Below are 26,860 nucleotides of genomic sequence, written 5' to 3'. Positions count from 1 at the left end.
TGATAAGTGGCTATTAGCCCAAATGCTTGAATTACCCCGGATGCCTAGAACAAATGAAACTCAAGACGGATGATCAAAATGTGAATGCTTCACTCCTTCTTTAAAAGGGGAACAAGAATACCCTTGGCAGGGAAGAGAGAGGCAAAGAGTAAAACAGACACAGAAGGAACACCCATTCAGAGCCTGCCCCACATGTGGCCCATACATATACAGCCACCCAATTAGACAAGATGGATGAAGCAAAGAAGGGCAGGCCGACAGGAGCCGGATGTAGATCGCTCCTGAGAGACACAGCCAGAATACAGCAAATACAGAGGCGAATGCCAGCAGCAAACCACTGAACTGAGAATAGGACCCCCATTGAAGGAATCAGAGAAAGAAGTGGAAGAGCTTGAAGGGGCTCGAGACCCCATATGTACAACAATGCCAAGCAACCAGAGCTTCCAGGGACTAAGCCACTACCTAAAGACTATACATGGATTGACCCTGGACTCTGACCTCATAGGTAGCAATGAATATCCTAGTAAGAGCACCAGTGGAAGGGGAAGCCCTGGGTCCTGCTAAGACTGAACCCCCAGTGAACTAGACTGTTGGGGGGAGGGCAGCAATGGGGGGAGGGGGGGGGGGGGAACACCCATAAAGAAGGGGAGGGGGAGGGATTAGGGGATGTTTGCCCGGAAACCGGGAAAGGGAATAACACTCGAAATGTATATAAGAAATACTCAAGTTAATAAAAAAAAAAACAAAACACTGTGGCTATTAAAACTCAAATACTTGGACAATTTGCTACACAGAGGGAAATGACAACACAATAGCCTGTGTATAACTGGCACTAACACACATGCACATGTATGTGCATGCTGTCTACGGAAACATGCTGACTACATGTCAACAGTGCTCATCTCTGAGACCCATCACAGACAAACGTATTACCCTCTGGGGATGGCTCTGATCTGCAGCATCCTCAATGCCTGTCAGCTGCAGCGACGCAAACCTATCCAAGTGCACCGGCTGCATCCTGTTTGGCTCATTCCTGGGACCTTCCTGAGGCTGTGAAACACTCGGACTCGTGTGGGAGGTTGGTGCGGTGTGTGAGTCTCAGGTGAACTGCTAGGAAAGAGCCAGGGACATGAGTGGGAGGCCACCAGCTGTGACAACCATCTGTGCCTCAATTTCCTACCTCTGTGGGCTCTATTTCCTGGTCTCGGAAATGAGATTTACTTTTCAGGAGTCTCTGGCTCTGTTCTTTGATAACTGGGAGAGAAACTTCCTCTCTGCGTGATCTTTCCATGTCCCTGAAAGCTGCCCCACTGTGGGGAGGACTTCTGTGACCGCTGCTTCTGTCTGTACCCTGAGTTCCCAGTCCCACAGGTGGACCAGTAGGGATCACAAGAGAGGGTTCCTTGCTGTCTAAAAGCTGAGGGATGAGAGAAAATCAGCAAGAAATGAGAGGAAGAGAGGAAGCACAAAGATTTATCCCTTGGCTGTTACATAATATCCTTGCCTTTTCCTTTAACCTGCATTTGAGTCAACACTGACAGTGTGCTCCTGTCAGTTACTGCTCAGTCCACAGCCATTTTCTCACTGTTTACCAAGTCCATGCTCAATCCCAGTGGGACCCCTTCCTTCAGCCAAACTGCCCCATCTGTAGTTGCTCTAACAGTCTTTGCTTCTGGATATACTCATTCATCACAGACAGAACCGCTTTTTGCCCTCTCTCTCTATGTCAAAACGTTACCTCATTCTGAAGGCTCGGATTACATTTTACATCATCCTTGGGGCCAGGGGGCTCGGCTGGAAAGAATTTGTACCATGCTCACAGTCCATGCGCTCATCGTGGTTAATTCTCAGAGCTCTCTGCAAAGGTTTTGCAGAGTCTCGAAGTCAGACCTTGAATTTCTTAGCTCCATGCACCCCCAAAGCAATGCTCACTCCATATCACCTCAACTGTGCCTTTCAGGGCAGAGTCCGGTGGGTTAGGGTTAATTAAAGGAAATTGGGACTTTTCGAAATCAAACTGCTTTCGTGTGCTTTGTGTAAGAGAAGGAAGCGAAGGCGCTGCTGTTGACCGTTTAACTGTATTGAGACAGAGGAAAGGGGCAAGCAGTGGGGTTCCCTTTATTACAGAATCTGTAACTGCTGACACCTAGTGTGGTTGAAAATAAAAGAGAGAGAGGGAGAGAGAGAAGCCACTGGTTAAATATAAGTGGGGAGACACAAAACATGTTTTGTTCCGTTGGTAGTCAGGTCATATGAGTCGCCCACACTATGCTATCAATTTGCCGACTCTACAGTCAGCGCCACAGAAATAGGAAATGGTTTATTCTAGGACAGTGTCAAAATATCCCAAGGAGTCAGGGGAATCTTTACCAACAAAACCCTGGCAGATCGCCTCTGCAGAAACACATCATTTGGAGAAACAGCAAGGGGAATGTTGGCAGCCACATCTCCAAATCAGAAAGGAAAAGGTAAAGCAAACAGACACATCATGGTCTGAAAGAGAAAGGTTTCCCATTGGCTTATGCGATGGGACTCCAGGTGGTGGTACTATCTGGAGGATTCTTATGAAATCCTGAGGAAGGAACTCCATCCCTGGGGCAGGCTTTGGGAACTTACAGCCTTGTCCACTTCAGCTACTTCTCTGCTTCCTGTGCAGAGAAAAGGTGAGCAACTGTCATGGACGCTCTAACCCATAAGCCAAAATGAACTCTTCTCTAAGCTGTCTTTGGCCATGGTGTTTTAACACAGCCACAAAAAAGGAGCTGATGCAGGTGGTCCCAAGACAGTGCCAATTGCTTTCTTCAGACATGTCTAATACAACACGAGTTGTAGAGTGTATATCATGAAAGGAAAGAAAATGGCGTTGGCAACTGCACTTCAATATTATTATACTTCATAAAGCATGAAGTTAGAAGGCAGTGTACATGTGTACTTATGAGTACACACACATGTATGTATGTACGTATGTATGTATGTATGTATATATGTTATGTATGTAACAATGATTAATAGAAAAGGAGGCCATGAATTCGAAAAAGAACAAGGTTGGGTATATGGGACAGTTTGAGGGTAGGAAATAGAAGGGGAAATTATGCAACTATATTATAATTCCAAAGTTTTTTTAAAATAAAAATAGGAAAAAATACAAACAAAAATAAAACAAAAATTGGGGTCGAAACAAAAACTTTAGAATACTAACTTTAAGGTTCCATATGTTTCAGTTTTACTTTTGAATGATGTCACCTCCCACAGTCATAGAATCACCCCCTTATCCCATAGCTAAAGAACCCCGAGTTTCCAGGCCCATTGCACTCTACAGCTGTATCAAGGGAGACCATGAAACCACACCTCTGTGAATGCAGAGCATGCTGATTGGGTGACAGGTCCCTGCATCCTGCTGCAGTGTGAAAACATTAAATGTCAGTAGGATAGGCCCATGCAGATAGCACAGTGGACAACACACCAGCACGGTGGACAACACACCAGCACGGTGGACAATACACCAGCACGGTGGACAACACACCAGCACAGTGGACAATACACCAGCGCAAGTTACCGCCTTCCTTATCCGTGTCAACTGCTATCCTGATGAAGTATTACAGATAGATTATACATGACCTAAATTTTTTCCTTACCTATTTAACTATAACCCTTCGTAAAATAAGGATATACTGCCTTATCAACCTAACACAATTACCCTGGCTTCCCTAAGGTCTTGGGTAGCCAGTCCTTGGTTCAGTTTTTCCAGGTGTCCCCATTTAAATTTCAGTTGGTTTTCAAACAAAAGTCACCATTCCAGAAGAGATCTGACTCTCCCTCCCTAAGCCGTGGTATGGCCTCTGGTAGGTTACTCATCCGCCATGTGCAAATAGACAGCGCTAATTGGTCTCAGTGAGTTATACTAAGGGGAGGGGCTACAAAGTTGGAAGAAGAATGTGATTGGGTACAGTGAGAGGAGTTGGAGAGGGAAAGAGAAGAGAGAGGCAGATAAGATTAAAATCCTTGCAAGAAATTCTCCAAGAATAAATGCATAGTTTTAAAATCTCACTCACAATTCAGTCATTCTTCCTAGAGTGTGATAGCTGTGCATATCTCAGGGGCGCATCCTTAAGACAACTCAATGTACTCCACTAGGAAGACTCCATTTTCTACTTTCCTGTCTAACAACACACTCCATTAGCATTAGACATTTTCCTTGAGTGAATGTTCTTGACGTAAAAGCATCCAGAGAGGTTTTCTTTATTAAACACTCAGATGCTTTCACTGTGATAAGAAACAGTCAAGAGAGCAAGTGCCACACACTACTACACCCCTGCAGCAGCCCTGGCCGCTACTGTGTCTCCTGGGCAATTGTCAGCAGCAAGACCTCTCAGTGGGAGTGTCTAACAGGCCTTCTGCTGGGCCTCTGAAGGAGTGTGTGCGCGTGTGTGCACACGTGTGTGACCTGCCATAGCTCCTGTCCCTCAACAGCAGTAACTCAGCCAGCAAGGGGGAGGGGCAGGGGGCATCTGTTTTCACTCACGGCATTATGATCAAGCCTAAGGCTCCAGCAGGTTCACAGACCACCCTACAGGAGGGAAGCAGTTCTTTGTTGGCTGGGTGTCACAGCTGCCCTCTGGTATATGTTCATTGAGCTCTTGTGTGCAGATACCAAAACATGGACGAGCATCTGCCGTGCTGTCAGTTAGCCATCTGTCCATGGCTCTCATAACCCTTACAGGAGAAAAAGAGCCACCTCTTACTGTGTTCACGCCTTCAAGCTCTGACAGTCGGTATGGCTCCTGCACCATTCAACACCTTTACTCCCAGAAGAAAACCAGGTTTCTGAGCATGGTAACCACCTTGGTCTTAGAACAGTTTACCACAGACAGTTATGAAAGTGAGCTCTGAAGTCCCCAGCACCCACTCTGACATCTCAGAACTGCAGACAAGTATCTCATCTAGTGACTGATGAGCTTTCATACGCATGATAAATCGCTAGCTTTGAATGCACCGTCTAACTTTCTCTGTCCTCCATTTCCCTAGAGCACGGGCCTCATCTCTTTCCTTGTCGAGATGAGGCCTCCTTTGTGATCTTCACAGTCTGGTCCCTTCTTGTCACTCACCTCAGAGACCATCACAGCTTCAAGGACAACTTCCCTCAGCTCCAGGATGGAGCAGTTCCTCCCCAACAAGCATGTGCTCTTCACTCCGGTGTATTCTCAGGCCCGCCCGTCCATCCCTCTCTAGGCTGCCCCGTTGGCCTGTGTGATCACTGATCCATACAACTTCCCTCAGCACAGCTCTCCCTTTCCATATCCCCACTTGTTGCCCAGGTAGTGGAGGATTTAGTGCATGGTTGGAGCTTCAGAAGTGTTGACTAAATCTGTTTGCTGCTCATCCTTTTCACAGAACTGCCATTGAAAACAGACTGAATAAACACTTACAGGACGGTTACCACAGGGAGCACATTGAGGATCCACCACTAACCTCTCCAGTGAGTTGGGGGAATTTGTGGCCATACTGTGTAGAGGCAGCCAGTCAACTTGATCTCCAACGCTGAGCCCTATCATGACAGATGACCATGGTGGCTTATGTCATACTTGGGGTCATAAATGTGCAGTTTATAAAGCAAATTGTGTTTTTTAAAAAGGAAACAGAAAGTAAATAATGTAACTAAAGTAATCTTCGTAGTACAGGCATGCCGCGTACTTTCTGCCTTTAAAAGGCGTACGGTTGTGGGGAGGAGGGTTTGCCCAGTGGTTAGAGCACTTGCTGCTCTTCCAGAGCTGGCTGCACCCCAGCACTCATGCTGGGCAGCTCAGAAGGGCTGCAACTCCAGTTCCAGAGGATCCAATGCCATTTTCTGGCCTTCACAGGAACTGTACACACAGAGAGACAAACACACACACACACACACACACACACACACACACACACACATATCTCTCTTCTTCTTCTACTTCTTCTGCTGCTGCTGCTTCCTCCTCCTCCTCCTCTTCCTCCTCCTCTCCTTCTCTCCCTCCTTCCCCCACCCCTCTCTTTCTGTGTCTCTGTGTCTCTGTCCCTCTCTCTTTAAAAACTGAATACAAAGTCTTTAAATGGCTGGGTGCGTAGCCTGGGAAAGGAGGCCAGCAGTGCCTGCACTATAAGGAGGCACCTGACCCATAGAGTCTCCCTATTGTGAGGACACGACAACTCAGGCCACCCTGGGAGCAATACAAACACAGGACTAGGGCTCCGCTCCAGGAGGTCACTCCCATCTTTTGATATTAACGTCCTCTGCAGAACCTCATACACAGACCTGAAGATTAACCCTTGGGCCTCAGCTGCCATGGTTTTCTTGGCCCTCACAATATAATTTGAATTGAGAAATTTACACAAAAATCAATATTTCTGCTTTACTTTGGAAAAATTAGGTGTTTGTCTGCTCTGGACCTGCTGCCTACATACTAACCACTGTCGGGAGCTGAGAAGGCATCAAGGAGGCAGTCTGATGCATATCCAATGGCTGGGAGTGTGGAATTAAGTGTGCATGCCTTCTCTCTACAAGAAAGGAAGTATCAGAAACTTGGTACCCGTCTCCCCACCCTTTACACGGGCTTGTGTGTGACCCTCTGCATCTGTGATTCAGGTCAGAGGGAAGAATAGGCAAGCCTCCTCCTTGAGTTCTCATGACAGAACAGGCTAACTGTTACAATTAAATGTCACCACCCCTCGGCACATGGTTAGCTCTGTATTGAATTATGTTATGTCATCCTGCAACTTTGGTGGGTTTGTATTTCCCAGACACACAAACACAGTATGTGAGGACAGCGCTCATGTCTTATGTCCAGGCGCTGTTAAAGATCCACTGGGTCAGCTCTAAACCTAAACCCACCAATAACAAATGAAGCAGGGGGCTCTTCACTCTCAAGAGCTGTGTCTACTGGAGAAAAAAAATCACAAAAGACGAACAATAAAGGCACCAGTAGCAAAGGCACTGTTCACAGCTGAGGGAAGGTACAACATCAAGCGAGCCTAGGTCTAGATGAACCTGAAACAGAGCATAGGACCGAGTAGGGTCAGGGACACAGCTCTCTGTGAGTCAGGGAAGTGACATCACATGAAACGGAGATGTGAGTAGCACTCCATCCCTGAGGCAGCTGGAGCCCAGTCCCCGGCAGGTTACACAATTGTACAGATCGCCTTAGAAGTATCTCAAGAATAGGGGAGAAGGGCTCACACCCTGATCCTCCCATCTTCTGAGAATTGCCTCCAGTGGGGTTAACATCACCACAAAGTGCCTGGGAGGTGTGAAGGTATTGGTGAGCTCACAAAATCTTTAAAGTCTTTAGGGTTATCTTCACCCTAAAGGTTAGAACGTGAGAAAAGCACAGTGGTCAAGAGGCAGGACAGACGGTAAGAAGCACTGCCCATGTCATTCCACAGGAAGCCGTCTGACACAACACTGCTCTGCCTGTGCCAGTCACTCAAACGCCTGGACATGGCTAGAGCTCAGCAAGGCAGAGGGGTCTAGAGCCTTTGCCTACCTCCGACCCTAGAGAATGAACTCCACCACGCAGATTTCCATAAGGCAGGCAAGACCTCCAGCTCATCCACACTGACCACAGAGACCCCAGCGAGGTGGGGATGGTCTTGGATGCTAAGAAGCCCTCACCATCTGCCTCTTACACCAGCGAACACCATGGCAGCCTCACTCACACGACTCAACCTCGGGCCTCCCTTGTGTGCTCCCACTGCTCTGACCTGTGTGTATCTTTCCTTTCACTATCTCCCAGGGTTAGGGTTGAAGCCAGGGCCTCACACACATTAGGTAAGTGTTCTACAACCGAGTTACAACTGAAATCTAGTCCTCAGCTCCTGAATGGCTGCAGGATTGACTGCAGACCTGGGCAAGGGTCTGTTGCCATGCCAGGGGAAGCTGGCTCTCCTGGGTGTGGAGCCACTCTCTGTTGTCTCTACTGACCAACAGTCTGAAGCATGAGGAGCAGAGGAGAATGCAGGTTCTTGTTTCCCAGTGGGTAAGCTAAAAGGTGATGTCATCTATAGCCTAGATGAAGACTTAATACCAGGATAATTAAAACAGAATAAATTAATATGTGGTCTGAAAGAAGTAGAAATCTTTCTGAGACTCTCACACCCCCAAATACTTCCCACCGTTTGGGTGAGAGGCCGTGAGGCAGCACGCCATTGGCTCAGTGCTCTGCAGCACACATTGGAAGTTCAGAGGCAGACGCTGCAAACTGCATCAGATCCCTCCATGCCCTGCGCTTCTCATGCAGCAAAGCTGTGATCCCCTACTCGGAGGCATTGATTCTTTGGACCATTGAAGCATATAATGGAAAAAACACTATATAATCCCTATTGAAGTAGGACTGTGGTTTTAAATTTATTTTCCTAGTAATAATACTTTTCATAAATATGAAATTTATGAAATGGTCAAAGCCACACAAAATAGACTGCTGTTTTCAGTCACATTAGTACCCCATTCCCATGCTGCAAAGACTAAAATTAAATTAGCATTTTATATTTAAATATTTAACTACCTGCTTTTACAAAGCAAAACCACCAATGAAGAAAAGTATACACGCACTTCAAAAAAAAAAAAAAGCCACATTAATCTGTGGAAAACTGCGTTCCAAGGGGCATTTGTGAATAGTTTAAAACACATAGCATACTGCCACTTTGCCCAGGGAGAGTAATGGCACCCACTTGTGTAAGCTCTGTAGGAGCCAGCGCTGTCAGCTTCATAATGAGGCTTCCTCCTCTGGCTGCAAGCTTTTGCTACGGTCACCCTCAACTTGCATGTGACACTACCTACACGTCCCTACAACACGACAGAGCCCCTCTCCTGCCTTTCCATCTGACGGCCCTTGGATTCTCGCCCTCCCACCCGAGTTCCTTCTCATCGCTAATCAGCCTAGACTTACGGAATAGTTCATTCCATGAAATTCTAGCATACTTCCCACTATCCAACAAATGAAGGCTCTCTGTGCCTTCAGTCCTTTGTTACTTCTGACAAGAGGATGTGACACTTTCTTCGGCCTACTTGAAGTGTTCATTCCACTGTCCACAGAGTCCCAGAGAGGACGCCCAGTATCCATACCCGACACACTCACTCTTGAAAGAGCCCTCACACTTCTTTCAGGATCGGCCCAGACACCAGCTTCCACGGCATTCTCCAGGCAGTAAGGGTCAGAGGCGGCTCCTCCACTCTTCACGGCTCCTTAGGATCCTGCATCCTTTCCTCTCTGTAGTCACCATGCTGGCTGGGGGAGGGAACCGAGGCTTCTTTGCTCTCAGACCCTAACAGGATTCCTCAAACCCTGCAAGTCTCAACAAACACCATCTTGTTCCTGCTCATCTAAAGCCCCTTGGATGGGCCACAGTAACGTTTTTTGTCTTTTTCTTGGGGAAAAAAAAGTATCTCCCCACTAAGTTCCCAGAATTTCCTTACAACTTGGTCCTTGGAAAAGTGAGAGACACCATTTCAAAAGGAGCAGAGGGCATTCAGGAGGTGTGTGAGCAGTACAGCTGTAAAAGAGGGGCTAAGAAGCAGTGTCACATGTGCCAACAGCCAGCCTGTCCTTCTGCTTTGTCAAAATGGGGGTGGGGTGGGGAGCAGATTACCACATTAGCTTTGTTCTGCTAATTAATAGAAGGAAATTCTGGGAGGGGAAACTTAAGAGAATACAAATGAGAGGCACAAAGGAAAAATCAGTGCCTATCTGAGAATAAAGTAGCATATTACCTTCAGGTATCATCGTCATCATCATCATTGTTGTTGTTATTATTCTCTTCCACCCCTCCCCCCAAAATTCCTAAACGAAATGAGGATCATGCTAGCAGGACTGATTACAGGTGCACAGTACTTAGCAAACAGTCCCTCAGTTAACTGTTAAATGGAGGAATCAACTTCTAAGACTCTAGTCATTTATCCCCAGTATACTTGTTAAAAGGTACTTGAGGGACAGGTTCAATGACAGCCAAAACAAAGGAAATGCTAGTGCTGTGCACTGGGCACCTAGTGCTCTTGCCAGTGACTAAACTTCCTGGTGACAAATCTGAAAGCGATAGACTAGGAGGGTAAAGCTCAAAGACACAACAGCCTATGCTCTATCTGAACCTTCCAAACTACAGGGAGGCACTAGGAAGGTAAGGATGATCCCTTTCAGAACCAATGATGAGATGCCCTATCGTCTAGGTATTTATAATGTAAATTAATTGTAATCCTGAAAGGGTAGGCAGGTACAGTGCTCTGGGGACACCAGAACTAAGGAGGACAGTAAGTTGCCCAGAGATGGCTGCTTTGTCTATGTGCTTTCCACAAGAATATTCTGTGGACCCTGTGGACATGGCCCTTCCTTTACCAGACTCTGAATTCCTGTGTCCCACTTCATCTCCCTCCTCGCTCTCTTGTTCCCTCATAAAACACATAGCTTGCTATTTCTTGCTATTTAAATATAATTTTGTACTCCTTCTTGATGTACAATTTCCATGCCATATGATTTCTTATGCAAATAGTCTCTGATCTTTTTTGTTTGTGCCAAGACTGGTGATTGACAGAATAAAGATGAACACTTTTGCTGTCTCCTGCTTTAATCTACCCTGAAGATGACAACAACTGTCCTTAAGGCATTTCTTTAAAAAATATTAAAACTTCTGCTCTGACCGTAGAGCAATGACCGAAACCTAAATGTGGTTAGAACCACGAGTGTCCATACAGACACAGCGAGGGTTGTTTTATTCTTGACATTCAGGAGGAACCCACTGAATGTCGCCAGCTCCATTCACAGTACTCAGATGGATGCTAATGGCACGGTGCTGGGAAAGTGTACCCAGTGGCTAATTAAGAGGTAAGTGTTTGTATGCTGAAGCTAAGCACTTTGAATAGATAAAGTCACAGGAAGAGAACACCTAGGCTCAGAGATGTTTCCCTGGACCATGCCCAGACCGAGAGAACGACAGATGCCGAAAAGACGCCCAGGAGTGCCAGACTGCCGGGACTAAAACGCCTTTCACGAAGCCAAGTGCAGAGAACCGTGCTTGATACAAAGCAATCACCATGTCCCAGGGCCACTTCCAAATACTGAATCCCATACTGTAGGGGTATGGGATGAAGGCAGAGACTAGGGCTGGGCTCACTTAGCCTCTTCTGTCCACTCAGTTCCCCCATCTGCAACATGAGGATTACCACTTGCCTCAAGGTGAGCATCACAGAAGACGGTGTGTGTGCAGAGCATGAACTGTGAAGGAAGTGCCCAGCTGTCTTGTAGCTGGGTGTTGAGTGGCTGTTGCTGCTCACCAGCTCTAACTCTCCTCCTAAAGAGCTCATGCCAGGGCCATGTATATGATGAAAAGTCATGATTACTGCCTTGAACCAAAATCCAAACAAAACAGCAACGGATCAGTACTTTGCAAGTGTTTGATCACAGGCAAAGCTGGTCATACAGGCAATGAAACAGGTGTCCAGTTCACCACAGTGCAGCCACTCAGCCAGTACATCCCAACCCAGAGCCCTTGGACACTCCCAAAACAAATGTTCCCAGTTAATTCTCCCTTTTGTAAACGGACCCCCAAGTTAGCCAGCCCATTCTTACCTCAGGGCCCACGTTCTCCATGGATTTCTGTCTCCTGAGCTGTGTTATTGCCACTGTCCTGAGCCTAGTGCTGTACACATTGCTCCCTGCTTCTCACATCTCCTTCTCTTTTCATCATGCCTTGCCAAACAGCACCCCCAAACTAACCTCTGAGCTTCCGGGACCCTGACTATGAAGCACACACACACCCAGATAATCACTCATATATTCAATGCCTAGCAAGCACTTAACTACTCCTAAGTGGTTAGTGTTAGTCTGCAGCCATTTCAAACATCTAAAGGATTTCAGGATTTTCTTCAGAGTGTGTGTTTAATTTTAATGGCCTCTGTACATTTCTAAATCTAATTACTAGGAATCTGGAAAAAGAAAATTTGTGCATGTGCCTTTGAGGGTCTGGCTGGGTTAGCAGAAGCTCCAGTTTGCTGGGAAAATTAATTCAAGTCAAAACTAAGCATGTCAAAATGTAGGCACCTCTGGGAAGGGCAGTGGCATCCCCACGAGCCCTCTGCTAGAAGCAGCTGTCACCCTTGCCTCCAATAATAAAATCTGAATACAGAGGCCTCTACAAGAGTCCCATCTTCCCAGTGGTTGAGAAAAAGGCTTGCTTACATTCAAAACAAACAAAGCAGCAGCTCAGAAGGATATGCCAATCGACACGAAATATCCAGGTCCTCAGCACACCTGGAAAACTAGCTGGGGCCACGTGACTAAGTTTAGAAATTTAATCAAGTAAGAGTAATCTAAATGAATCCAGTATCAATGTGCTAAGTTGTGTTCCTAGTTTTTAAAGCATAATTCAGTCAATAAAGGGGGAATCTCTTGAGGATAGTGTAAGTACAAAATAAATTAATTCATCCAATGGAGACTTATTGGGTGTAAACAAGTGTTAGTAAATCATTAGTACAAAATTATAGGAAGGGATACATAGAGGAAGTGAAACACTTAGTTTGAATAGAGGTAAAATGAAGTCATCATTTTTTATAAAATATTTTTCTTTTAGGGGAATACTTTAAATATTTAAATAATATTAATCATCAACTTTTCCTCTGTATTCTCCAAGGAGTTTGAGAAATTCATTTATTTCAAACAATGGTAGAAGGAGGGGAGGAGAAATAACAGGGAAATACAGACAGAAAAAATAAACAAAAAAACAGTTGGTGTGACAGAGAATTCAGGGGGGAGCCTGGATTTTTTTTTTGAGCTTTCCATAAAGGTTGAAAAGGGTAACACCCATGAAAAACAGTGTCAGTTATGACCACCAGCCCGAGGCCAGACTTTTGGGCAGTAAGGACGTGAGCTAGCCCAGGCCACACTGTCCTCATGCTCTGCTCAACTCAAGAGGTGGATGGGACAGAGAGACAAGGTTGCCATGAGATGAAGCATGCTGGGGCAGCTGGGGAGTGGGGAGCCCCCACAACGTCAGAGAAGCTCACCATGGAGAGACCAAGACAAGAGCATCATGGTACCTGTGATGCCCTCACCTTTGCACCAGTGACTCCCAAGCCACACCATCTCATTTAGACATGCAACGTTCTGCATCTTTAGTCAGGCACTAGTGGAAAAAGTTGTTGGAAAGAAATGAATTTGCCACCTTTTCTCCCCTAATTACTTCTCATATGACATCCTTAATGCCCTAGGCTGTTCATGCCTTAGCTTCCCTTCTCTTCCCTTCTGTTCTCTCTCTCTCCTCCTCTCTCTTCCTCCCTCCCTCTGTCCCTCAACCCTTCCTCTAATATCTCCAGCTGAATTCTCTGTTGTGCTGAGACCCTAGCCCTCACTGATGGTTATCTAATCCGTGTACAGTAGTGACCTAGTTTATGGACGGGCGTGCATGCCAATCCATGCCCACAGGCCTGCTATCTCACTGCACACTGTGCCTTCTGGAGCCTCCTTGTCTTTGTTCACCCACTACCCTGTCTACTGTTGCCTAGCACCCTCAGGCTGGGGAGTCCACAGCTTCTCTATAGCTCACACTTAAGTCTCCTTATGAACTAAAGGATCCCAGAGCTCTTGATAAATATCCTGAGTCTAGCAAGTCCTTGGCAGACTTGTGTGGCAGTTACCCTGTGAGATACTGGGTTACTAGAAGGTAGAGACTGTGTCCTACTTGCCGTAGCCTATCTGCCACATTAAATTAGACAATGCTTTGGGTCAAAAGAGAAAGTCAGAGTTGCTGGATACCCTCCCTTCCAATGCTCTACTCAACTTCATTTAATAAACTTTAAAATGTTAATTAGTGTGTACAATAATGAGCTTCTTTATGACATTTTCCTAAATGTTTGTCACTATGCTTTGTTCATACTAGCCCCTCACTATTCTCTCCTATCATCCTGCTGGTCCCTCTCCTCCCCTTGAATAGCCTCAGTTGGGTTTTAGTGTCACACATGCTTGTAAACCTAGATCTCACATATAAGAGAAAATGCACGTAGGAAGCACACATGCCCACTGCGTGACTATCAAGGCTTCAGTGAGGCGGGTCTGTCTAGTCTGCTACCTGTGGGTCTCTGGCATGGAGCCCTCTTCATGCCTCTGCCTGAGACTTATCTGTCTCCATGGCCACACTCATCTCTCCAGCAGTAAGCCCCGCTCATGTAGTTGCTCCCAAGGGAAAACTCCATTGTGCCTCTTTTTATGGTAAAATGGAGAAAACTTGAGTCAACTGCCTTTCTGGAGTAAGACTCAGCAAGCTTTTCCTGCAAAGGGCCAAATAGGAAATATCTCGGGTTTTGTGGTTACTCAGTCTCTGTCACACTCAGCTCATGGAGAACCAAAAAACCATAGCGAATACATCACTGTGGTCCAGCAAAAACTTCTTACAAAAACAGGTGGTGCTTGCTTTGGCCAGCAGTCAAGTGTGCTCACCCACTTCTAGAGACTCACTCTGAGCTTGGACTAAAATAGACAAAAGAACGCTAGAAACCAAAACTCAGCCCTTGCTCTCAAAGCATCCCCTTGTCATAAGTCACGGATATAAGATGTTACTTCAGACCTAGAGTCTGAGATCTGGAGACTGGGGCTAGAGAAACCCAATACTATATAGAGTAACTTGTACTATACTGGTGAGTTCAGGCCTCTCTGGGCAACTCTGGGATATCCTGCCTCAAAAAAATCAAATTTATTTGCTCTTTAACTCTTGGTAGCTGCTGCATCCTTAGTAAAGCCAGCAAGACTTCTCTTCTATTCTCCCAAGTGGACCTCCATGGCCACAATCATCTCTCCAGCACCAAGTTCTGAAGTTGTAGGTCAGTGATACAGCATTTGCTTAGCATGCATGAAGGCCTGGGTTCAAACCCTAGTACCCCAAAAATAGATAGATAGATAGATAGATAGATAGATAGATAGATAGATAGATAGAGATGAGAGATAGATGAGAGAGAGACAGAGAGAAGAGAGAGAGACAGAGACAGAGGTAGAGACAGAGAGAAGAGAGAGAGAGAGATGATAGACACAGACAGACAATATATAAAACCAGAATTCCATAGCAGGTGATCAGGAAGCAGTTGTATAGCTAAACTAAATGACACAGTGGAACAGGGCTCTGAGGTTAAACTCTGCACCAAGCTCTTCCTCCCTAGTTTCTTCTCATGGAAAATTGAATCTCACATGTCCAGTTCCCCAGCTTCCCACAAAGAAAACCTTTCCTTCTAATAGGAACAGCTATTGCAAGACTTCATGACAGACTCTCCAAAATATAACCCATCCCTCTCTGTTCTGATAGCATCAGATAAAAACAGCACTGTTCAAAGGCAACCAGCAAATATGTGTGTGTGTGTGTGTGTGTGTGTGTGTGTGTGTGTGTGTGTGTGTGTGTGTGTGTATGCATTATGCAGGCTACGAACTGCAACAGAGGCAGTAAAGACCTTCTGGTGTTCCAAAGTAATATTAGAGCAGTTATGAGCAATGCTCTAACCTACATCATTTTATATTAATGATATGACTGAAAAGCAAATAGAAAAAAATAAACACAAAAAGAGAGTGAATTATAGAGCTGAGAGCTCCTGAGGGCAGGAATTGTTTACCTGTGTGGACAGAGAATGCCTGCTATACACAAGAAATGTTTGCTGATAAATGAACAGGGGGCACCTAGATAATCTAGATAGCCAAAGTGCACACACATTCTCCACACTCCTTAAAGCATGATTTGAAATCAGTAGTGCCCTTGGGGAAGGTTGGAGACTTCCATCTGTGTGTGGCAAATGGACCATGCCATTCTTTGTCCAGCAGACTCACCGTCTTGAGTATTTGGACTCAGGATTTGGGTGCGGAGTTCCTCCAGGCTAATTCCCAGGCACCTACAGATCTCCTCCCTTGAGTACGGTTCTGCATGAAGGGCATCCTCTGTGACCAATAGCATCTCTTCCAGACTAATTCCTAGTTTGCTTTGTACTTCCTCTAGCCTCAGGACTTTATCCCATTGCAAGCCTTTGTGTTTAGCAAGGACCTGTAAGTTCAAACCAAGGTAGAGGTTAAGTTTTACTTCAGATTTCAATGTTCTGTTTTAATTAGTTACATTCAACTTGAATTTTTTTTTCCATCAAACTATACAAGCTTCCCACTACTGCTCAGAAATGCATTGTGACCTCAGATGTTTGGAATTATATATGCCTAAATGTCAGTCACTTAAAACACATACATTGCAAATACATGCTGGAGCATGTAGTGAGTACAGAATTCCTCACTCTTATTTCTGTCTGTCACCTCTATCCCATGGGCAAAGGTCCCCAACCTGTGAGTTGCAACCCCTTTGGGGGTTGACCAAATCTTTCACAGTGGCTGTTTAAGACCATCGAAAAACACACAAATTACTATTTATAACAGTGTAAAACTTAAAGTTATGGAATAGCAACAAAAATAATTGTCTGCCTGAGAGGTCACCACTACATAAGGAACTGTATTAAAAGGTCAGAGCATGTGGGAGGATTAGAACCACTGCTCAAAAACTATTCTTGAGTACTTTTACTCTTTTATCTCTATTCAGACCATCTATACTTCATCCTTCTGTGTAAAGTCTGGAAAAAACTATTCAAACTTCATTTGACCTGAGTCCTGAAAAATGTATTCTGCAGCAATGATTCTATTAAAATACTCCTAATTTATTATGGGTGTCTTGAAAATGGCTAATGAATTTAAGTATCTGAGTATTTAGAGTCAAATGTCACTTTTAAAATAAAAACCTCATTGGTGAATCTATGAAAAGTCCCTTCATTAGGTCCTGGATGTAGTACATCCCCATGTTCCTTTACCCTCCAGAAAAAGTTTGGCTTCCAGTTATATCCTGAGGTAGCCTCACAATATGATAGAAGACATGAAGTAAACAAAATATTCCTAATCAGGTCCAATCATGGGAGTCCTAACCAGAATACATTTCTTCATTATCCCCTAAGCCACTGAACAGAAATAATGAAAGTCTCTCTCTGTGTCTCTCTCTCTGAGGCCTGAAGAATTCATTGTCTGGATGTGAAGACAGCAGGTACAAAAAGAAAAATATACCCTGGACCCAAATCCTCATGGGGAAGAGAGCTGAACACCCAGGAGTGCAGACATCCTGAGAACGCAGGACAAACTGCCACCTCTGCACACCTCTGGCCACATCCCTGGTCCAAGGGGAAACTGCACAGTGCCTCTGGACACAGGGATATAGGAACAGACAGCCGCCGGTACCTGCAGTTCTGGTCTGTGCCCAGGACCAAACTGAACCAGCCAAACAGCTCCCTGCACCCAAATCCCATGGGGGAGAGAGCTGGACCCTCAGAAGTGTGGATACTCCTGAGAAGTCAGAGGAGACTACCCTCTGCCCACAGTCCAGACCCAAGAGGGAATCGCATAGTGCCAACTGTGCCTCCTGGCTGCAAGGACCTAGGAGCAATCAGGGGCAGGACCCTTTGACTCCTGCCCACACCTAGAGCTGGAAGAAGTCTCCAGGAGTGCCAACACACCTGAGATCAGCACCTGTTCCCATAACAGGCTGAAAGAAAACAGGAAAGCAGTTCCACAGGAGTGCTGACACAAAGGCCTACAGCAGGGTCAAGTCACTCTCAGAAACAGCAAGACAAGCAAACACCAGAGACAGCCCAATGGCTAGAGGCAAGCACAAGAACCTAAGCAACAGAAACCAAGACTACTTGGCATCATCAAAGCCCAGTTCTCCCACCAAAGAAAATACTGGATATCCAAACACACTAGAAAAGCAAGATTTAGATTTAAAATCACATTTTTTGCTAATGATGGAGGACTTTAAGAAAGACATAAAGAACTCCCTTAAAGAAATGCAGGAAAACACAAGTAAACAAGTAGAAGCCCTTAGAGAGGAAACACAAAAATCCCTGAAATAATTACAGGAAAACACAACCAAACAGGTGAAGGAATTGAAAATGGAAATAGAAACAATAAAGAAAGCATAAAGGGAGACAACCCTGGAGATAGAAAACCTAGGGAAGAGATTAGGAGTCATGGATGCGAGCACCACCAACAGAATACAAGAGATAGAAGAGAGAATCTCAGGGGCAGAGATAGAAAACATCAACACAACAAAGATAATGTAAAACGCAAAAAGCTCCTAGCCCAAAATTTACAGGAAATCCAGGACAAAATGAGAAGATCAAACCTAAGGATAATAGGTATAAAAGAAAGTGAAGACTCCCAACTTAAAGGGCCGGTAACTATATTCAACAAAATTATAGAAGAAAACTTCCCTAACCTAAGGAAAGAGAAACCCATAAACATAAAAGAAGCCTACAGAACTCCAAATAGATTAAACCAGAAGGGAAATGCCTCCAGTTACATAATAGTTAAAACACCAAATGCACAAAACAAAGAAAGAATATTAAAAGCAGTAAGGGAAAAAGGGCAAGCCACATGTAAAGGCAGACTTATAAGAATTACACAAGACTTCTCACCAGAGACTATGAAAGCCAGAAGATTCTGAACAGATACCATACAGACCCTAAGAGAACACAAATGCCAGCCCAAGTTACTGTATCCAGCAAAACTCTCAATTAACATAGATGGAGAAAGCAAGATATTCCATGACAAAACCAAATTTACACAATATCTTTCTACTAATCCAGCCCTACAAAGGATAATAGATGGAAAACTCCAACACAAGGAGAGAAACTACACTATATAGAAAGCAAGAATATAATTTCCTGGCAATGAAACCAAAAGAGAGCCACAAAAACATAATTCCACCTCTAACAATGAAAATAACAGGAAGCAAGAATCACTATTCCTTAATATCTCTTAACATCAACGGACTCAATTCCCCAATAAAAAGACATAGACTAACAGACTGGATATGTAAAGAGGACCCAGCATTTTGCTACATGCATGAAACACACCTCAGAGACAAAGAAAGATACTACCTCAGAGAAAATGGCTGGAAAACAACTTATCAAGCAAATGGCCTGAAGAAGCAAGCTGGAGTAGCCATTCTAATATCTAATAAAATTGGCTTTCAACCAAAAGTCATTTAAAAAAGGTAAGGAAGGACACTTCATATTCATCAGAGGAAAAATCCACCAAGATGAACTCTCAATCCTAAATATCTATGCTCCAAATGCAAGGGCACCTACATTCATAAAAGAAACCTTACTAAAGCTCAAAGCACATAATAGTAGGAGATTTCAACACCCCACTCTCATCAATGGACAGATCATGGAAACAGAAATTAAACAGAGATGTAGCAAAACTAACAGAAGTTATGAACCAAATGAATTAAACAGATATTTATAGAACATTTCATCCTAAAACAAAAGAATACACCTTCTTCTCAGCACCTCATGGAACCTTCTCCAAAATTGATCATATAATCAGTCACAAAACAGGTCTCAACAGATACAGAAAGATAGAAATAATCCCATGCATCCTATCAGATCACCATACACTAAGACTGGTCTTCAATAGCAACAATAATGACAGAAAGCCCACATATACATGGAAGTTGAACAATGCTCTACTCAATGACAACTTGGTCAAGGAAGAAATAAAGAAACAAATTAAAGACTTCCTAGAATTTAATGAAAATGAAGATACAACATTCACAAACAAAAGGAAGTCAAAGAGATACAAATTGGAAGGGAAGAAATCAAAATATCACTATTTGCAGATGCTATGATAGTGTATTAAGTGACCCCAAAAGTTCCACCAGAGAACTACTTAACCTGATAAACAACTTCAGCAAAGTGTTGGGGTATAAAATTAACTCAAATAAATCAGTAGCCCTCCTCTACTTAAAGGATAAACAGGCTGAGAAAGAAAGAAGGGAAATGACACCCTTCACTATAGTCCCAAATAATCTAAAATGTCTTGGTGTAACTTTAACCAAGCAAATGAAAGATCTGTATGACAAGAACTTCAAGTCTCTGAAGAAAGAAATTGAGGAAGATCTCAGAAGATGGAAAGATCTCCCATGCTTATGGATTGGCAGGATTAATATAGTAAATATGGCCATTTTGCCAAAAGCAATCTACAGATTCAATGCAATCCCCATCAAAATTCCAACTCAATTCTTCATAGAGTTAGACAGAACAATTTGCAAATTGATTTGCAATAACAAAAAACCCAGGATAGTGAGAACTATACTCAACAATAAAAGAACCTCTGGGGGAATCACCATCCCTGACTTCAAGCAGTATTACAGAGCAATAATCATAAAAACTGTATGGTATTGGTACAGAGACAGGCAGGTAGATCAGTGGAACGGAACTGAAGACCCAGAAATGAACCCACACACCTATGGCCACTTGATCTTTGACAAAGGAGCTAAAACCATCCAATGGAAGAAAGATAGCATTTTCAACAAATGGTGCTGGTTCAACTGGAGGTCAGCATGTAGAAGAATGCAAATCGATCAATTTTTATCACCTGGTACAAAGCTTAAGTCCAAGTGGATCAAGGGCCTCCACATCAAACCAGATATACTCAAAGTAATAGAAGAAAAAGTGGGGAAGAGTCTCAAACACATGGGCACTGGGGAAATTTTCCTGAACAAAACACCAATGGCTTATGCTCTAAGATCAAGAATCGACAAATGGGACCTCATAAAACTGCAAAGCTTCTGTAAAGCAAAAGACACTGTCATTAGGACAAATTGGCAACCAACAGATTGGGAAAAGATCTTTACCAATCCTACATCTGATAGAGGGCTAATATCCAAAATATACAAAGAACTCAAGAAGCTAGACTACAGAGAGCCAAATAACCCTATTAAAATATGAGGTACAGACCTAAACAAAACATTCTCAGCTGAGGATTATCAAATGGCCAAAAAGCACCTAAAGAAATGTTCAACATCCTTAGTCATCAGGGAAATGCAAATCAAAACAACCCTGAAATTCCACCTCACGCCAGTCAGAATGGCTAAGATAAAAAACTCAGGGGACAGCAGATGCTGACGAGGATGCGGAAAAAGAACACTCCTCCATTGTTGGTGGGATTGCAGACTGGTGCAACCATTATGGAAATCAGTCTGGAGGTTCCTCAGAAAATTGGACATTGAACTACCTTGAGGACCCAGCTATACCTCTCCTGGGCATATATCCAAAAGATGCTCCAACATACAACAAAGACACATGCTTCACTATGTTCATAGCAGCCTTATTTATATTAGCCAGAAGCTGGAAAGAACCCAGATTCCCTTCAACAGAGGAATGGATTCAAAAAATGTGGTACATCTACACAATGGAGTACTATTCAGCTATTAAAAACATTGACTTCATGAAATTCATAGGCAAATGGAATGAACTAGAAAATATCTTCCTGAGTGAGGTTACTCAATCACAGAAAAACACACTTGGTATGCACTCATTGATAAGTGGATATTAGCCCAAAAGCTCAAATTACCCAAGATGCAATCTATAGGTCACATGAAGTTCAAGAAGAAGGATGACCAAAATGCAGATGCTACCACTCCTTCTTAAAAGGGGAAAAAATATCTATAGGAGGGGATATGGAAGCAAAGTTTAGAGCATCGACTGAAGGAACAGCCATTCAGAGCCTGCCCCACATATGGCCCATATATATATATATATATATATATATATATATATATATATATATATATATATATACAGCCACCAAAACTAGACAAGATTGATGAAGCTAAAAAATGCATGCTGAAAGGGACCGGAAATAGATCTCTCCTGAGAGACACATCCAGAGCATGTCCAATACAAAGGTCAATGCTAGCAGCAAACCACTGAACTGAGAACAGGACCCCCTTGGGGGGAATTAGAGGAAGGATTGAAAGAGTTGAAGGAGCTTGCAACCCCATAAGAACAACAATGCCAACAACCAGAGCTTCCAGGGACTAAACCACCACCGAAAGACTATACATGGACTGACCCAGGGCTCCAACTGCATATGTAGCAGAGAATAGCCTTGTTGGGGTACCAGTGGAAGGGGAAGCCCTTGGTTCTGCCAAGGTTGGACCCCCCCATGTAGGGGAATTGGGGGGGGCAGTAAGGGGAATGGGTGGGGGAATACCCATATGGGGGAGGGGGAGGGGATAGGAGCTATGGACAGGAAACCGGGAAAGGGAATAACATTTGAAATGTAAGTAAAGACATATATCTAATAAAAAAAGAAAAGAAAAGAAAAATCCAGAGAGAGTAGAACATTAGTCGTCAGTAAAATGTGAATCTGATTTGCTCTTTTTTTGTACTCATTTACTTTTTTCTCTTCATTTAAAAAACTTCATTTGTACAATATATTTTGATGTTTTCCCCTTCCCAAACTCTTCCCAGATTCTTCTCACCTCCCTATGCATCCAACTTCAAAAAATCCCACAAAAATGAAGATGAGCAATATCAGTAAGGCAAAAACTGCCAAAGCAAAACAAAACAAATGAAACAAGACGCTTACCCAGAAACCATGGCCGACTATTCCTGGCCGTGGGGCCTGCTCTTGAATGTGGTTCATAAGTGACCGTGGGTATCCCACAGTTAGGCTCCTGGTTAGCAGGGAGTCCATGTCCACTGCCCCTTTTCAACGCTGGGCCCTGTGTACTTGAATCAGTGCAGGCCGTGTGCGTGCTGTCGGTCTCTGTGAGGTCATCTGTGCATCAGTCTGGAAGATGCTGCTTTCTTTGATTCCCCACCACCTCTGGCCCTTACAGTCTTTCTGCCTCCTCTTCCACACAGACCCCTGAGCCTTAAAGGAGGGCTTGATGAAGACATCACATTTAGGACTGAGTCTGTCACTCTGGATACTGTCCAGTTATAGGTATCTCTGTTAATTCGCATTTACTACAAGAGGAAAATTCTCTGATGTGGGCTGAGTGAAGCACTGACCTATGGATACAGCAGTATGTAATTAGGAGTCATTTTATTAATTGGTTCCTTTGGCAGAGGAATGGTAGGTTTTCCCCTAGGCCCGTGACCTATCTAGTGTCAGGTTCTCGGCACTATTCGCAATAGCAGGGATAGGCTCTATCTCAGTGGAGGAGGCCTTAAATCCAAATGTGTGAAGTGGTGGGTTACTCCTGTAACATGTATGCAACTATTGCTCCAGCATATACCTACAGGCAGGGCACTGCTGTAGATTGCAAGGTTGGAAGATGGGTCATATTGGTGACTACCTTTCTCCTCTGGAAGTGTTTAGGGCACCTACTTGTACCATAAATACTACTTAGTAGAGGTGGATCGTCTAGCTGGGCACCAGAATACTACTTCATCAAGTGTTCTATGGCATAAATACGTGTCTTCAGAGATGGGGCCTTACAATCAGGTTGTAGAGAATAAGCAATAGTGTTGACAGTAGCCCATGATGTTTGGGGAGGGTCCATGGTACCCTTTAATCAGTGACTCAACGTGATGCAACACATTCCTGGCACTGGGGGAGTTATTTGGTGGCATACAATGTCTATTTAAGACACAGTCACCATTATTATTTTGTGGCCCACTTGGATTTCTTTTATATATGTTTATATGTTAGGAACTTCTATGGTACTAGGTTTCCATATGGTTGTTCAAATGTCCTTTAGTGTTAGTTGTCCCTCCCCAGATTCCCTCCTTTACCATCTCCCCCTCGTCCCTCCTCTCCCATCCCCCTCCCTATTTAATCCTCCTAGTCTTGTTTCTCCTTTATCTCTCCATAACAATATATTCCCTGGAAGAACCTCTTGTTCTTCACAGTCCCTTACTAAGTACCTGACTTCTATGGTTATGTAGCACACATTGAAAGCTTAAAAGCTCGGGGTTGGGGATTTAGCTCAGTGGTAGAGTGCTTGCCTAGGAAGCACAAGGCCCTGGGTTCGGTCCCCAGCTCCGGAAAAAAAAAAAAAAAAAGCTCATGCCCACATATGAGAGAACATATACAGTATTTGCTATTTTTTCCTAGTTCAATCCATTTACCAGAACATTGCATTTTTCTTAACAGCTGAATACTTGTGTGAATGTGTCACATTCTCATTATCCATCCATCAGTTGGTAGACAGGCTCTTTCCAACTTATGATTACAGAGCAATGAGTACAGATGACTGTCTCTGTAGTAGGATATAGAGTCCATTGGGGTATGGCTCATTCTTGAAGTAGATCTATTTTTGGCTGAGGAATTGCCACACTGATTCCTACACTGATGTGCAAGTTTACAATCCCACCAACAATGAATAATTGTTCCTCTTGCCCCACAACCTTGTCAGCATGTGATGTCATTTGTTTTATTGACCTTGGCCATTCTAACCGGAGTAAGATAATAGCTCAAAGTAGTTTTAATTTGCACTTCTCTAATGGCTAAGGATGCTGAACATTTCTTTAAGTGTGTCTCAGCCATTTATCTCTCATCTTTTGAGAACTCTCTGCTTAGTTCTGTACCCTATTTTTAATTGGGTTATTTGCTTTTTGATTTTTTTTTAAGTTCTTTCTTTCTTCCTTTTAGAAAGGATGCCAGACTTACCAAAAGATGGTTTTAAGTTTGGTTTTAATTGCTCACTTCTGAAATGTTACAAGCTAAAGTCTTCAAATGTGTTAATCATATTTTTTTAAACCCTAGCTCATATACTTGAAGGGATGATTTTAAAGGAGAACTGGGAACAGAGACAATACAATTGTTTTGCTGTCCAATTATTTCACAGAACAGGGTATCTTTTTTTTTTCTTTTCAGTTTTTGTTCCTCTTTTCTATTACTTTTATTGAGTTTGTTCTTTAACAATTCCACACACGGATAAAGTCCCTTCTGACCAGTGTAGCCCCCGCCTCTCTAATCTCCCTCCCAATCCTATTAAACCTCCTTTCTCCCCACAAGTCCTTCTTCCATAATCATGGCTTTGTTTTTTTCTTATTTTGTTTTTGTCTCTGAGACTCAGAGTTTAACTAGGATCATCTGTGTGACCATGGGTGCGGAACGAGTCACTGGATCCTGGTGGGAGCCACACTAGGTACACACCTGAAAACAATGACCACCTCTTTACCAGAAACCACCAGTAGCAATAGTTCAGCCTGAGGATAGGGACCGTGAGTCCTTCCTAATCCACTATTAACTGATGCTAGGCCCAGTCTTGTACAAGACCACTGCAGGCAGCCAACATTGCTGTGAGGTTGATTTCTTTGACTGTGCCAAATTTCTTAGCCCTTCTCCTCATCTTCCAATTTCCATGTTCTTTCTACCTCCTCTTCGGCAAAAATCTCTATGCCTTAGAAGTACTGGTATAAATGTCCAATTTAGGGCTGAGTACTCAACTGTTGCATATTCTTAATACCTTGAAAATCATGAGTCTCCGCAAAGAAGCGTCTCTGCTTATGGCTGGAAATAACATTTATCTATAATTCCTCTTAAATGAATTTTTAGAAGGCAGCTTGGTACTATAACAATTTAGTCAAACAATAGCAGCAATAAGTTCACTCCTAGAGCCTGACTTCCTCAGCCATAGAGTGAAGGCCAGATTTACAGTACTAGGCATAAATTCCCTCTTGTGGAGCAGGCCTCAAATCCAATCAGAGAGTGATGGATTACTCCTGTAACTGCTGGGCCACTGTTACACCAGTGGGCACATCCTGCCTGACATGTTCAAAGAGTTCACAGCTGAGTAAGACTTGATGCTTATCCACCCGTCCCCCGACCCCCTGCACAGTAGTCTGTAGAATAACCTCCAGGACCATGAAAGCTAACAGGCAGGGTGGAAGCCTCAGTCTCAGTTAGATGACTATAATTATTAAATTAAAAAAAAAAGGCAGACACGAAGTTGGAAGAGAGACAGGGAGACTAGGTGGGGCGCACTCATTGGTAGTAATGGATAGATATGATCAAAATACATTATATAAATGTATCAGATTTTAGAATACTAAATTTTTAAAAATTACTTTTAAAAAGTAAAAGATAAAAGGAAAGAATGAAGAGGAAGGGGGAAAAAAGGTACTTCCCTATGATAGTTCTCATCTCCACCTTTACTTGAACCAGTCCTGTTGTCCTACACACTTGGAACAAAACATCCTGCCCAGTGACTTGTGTGGCCCCTCTGCAAGGCATGCCTGTAGCCTACAGACTGCTTCCACAGGGAGCCTCTACATTACTTTTCCCTGTAGGCAGAGGTACTCATGTGAGATCGAGATTCACTCCTGAGATATCACAGTTAGCTGTTAGGCCAATGTCCATTTCACTTTCAGCTAATGAGTCTGCAAGTCGGTGTGCATTGCAATTAAAGAATGGAGTCTCTCACAACCACAGCTACATGACCAATGAGCTGCTGTCTTGCTGTGAGGGAGCAAAATGGGAAAGCCACTTAAGCCCTTAGAAATTTGGCTCAGGAATCAGAAAGATGACTTGCAGATGAGGTGAGGGTAGGTGAGGTCACCTGCTCAGAAAAAGAGCCTGATGAGGGAGTGTGTCACTGCTGCCTTTGTGGCTGGCATGCTTTGCATCTGGGAGGCTGCAGGTCATTTCCTCACAGTTCCCACCAAGAAGCTTGGAGATAACAGTTCTTCAAGATTCACCACTTCTTTCACTACAGCAAACTGAAGGGCTGACCTCAGATACTGCTTCAGGAGGGCCCTGAGCAGGCAACAGTGCTTTGTCCACAATGAAGGAAAAGGGAGGAATAAGCAGGCTAGAGCCCCACATTGGTGAGGTTTCCCTCTTAGCAGACTTTGAGGCAAGACAACAGAGACAGAATTCATGAAACAAATGAGGCTAAGGGTCAACAGAAGTGCTCTCAGAGTATGAACTTCCTAGTACTTACGTGTGTCCTAGCTGCAAACTAAAATACTAAGCACCCTACATCAAGAAAACACTCTTTCTTAAAAATCTTTTTTCCTTAAGATTTATTACACACACACACACACACACAC

The 26,860-nt window shown here is 43.8% G+C and overlaps 1 protein-coding gene across 3 annotated transcripts in view; it reads right to left on the bottom strand.

Annotated features, from left to right (window-relative positions):
• The window catches only part of Galk2 (galactokinase 2), a 116,473-nt gene that overhangs the window by 8,725 nt on the left and 80,888 nt on the right, over positions 1-26,860 (bottom strand). For all 3 annotated transcript variants that reach the window (XM_032904125.1, XM_032904124.1, XM_032904123.1), the window contains exon 8: positions 15,813-16,023. In XM_032904125.1, coding sequence (XP_032760016.1) covers positions 15,813-16,023 — 211 coding nt within the window. The remainder of the gene's footprint in view (positions 1-15,812; positions 16,024-26,860) is intronic.

The sequence above is a fragment of the Rattus rattus genome, chromosome 5 (assembly GCF_011064425.1).
Source record: "Rattus rattus isolate New Zealand chromosome 5, Rrattus_CSIRO_v1, whole genome shotgun sequence".
Lineage (NCBI taxonomy): Eukaryota > Metazoa > Chordata > Mammalia > Rodentia > Muridae > Rattus > Rattus rattus.
This window is presented reverse-complemented; position numbering and strand designations above follow the sequence as displayed.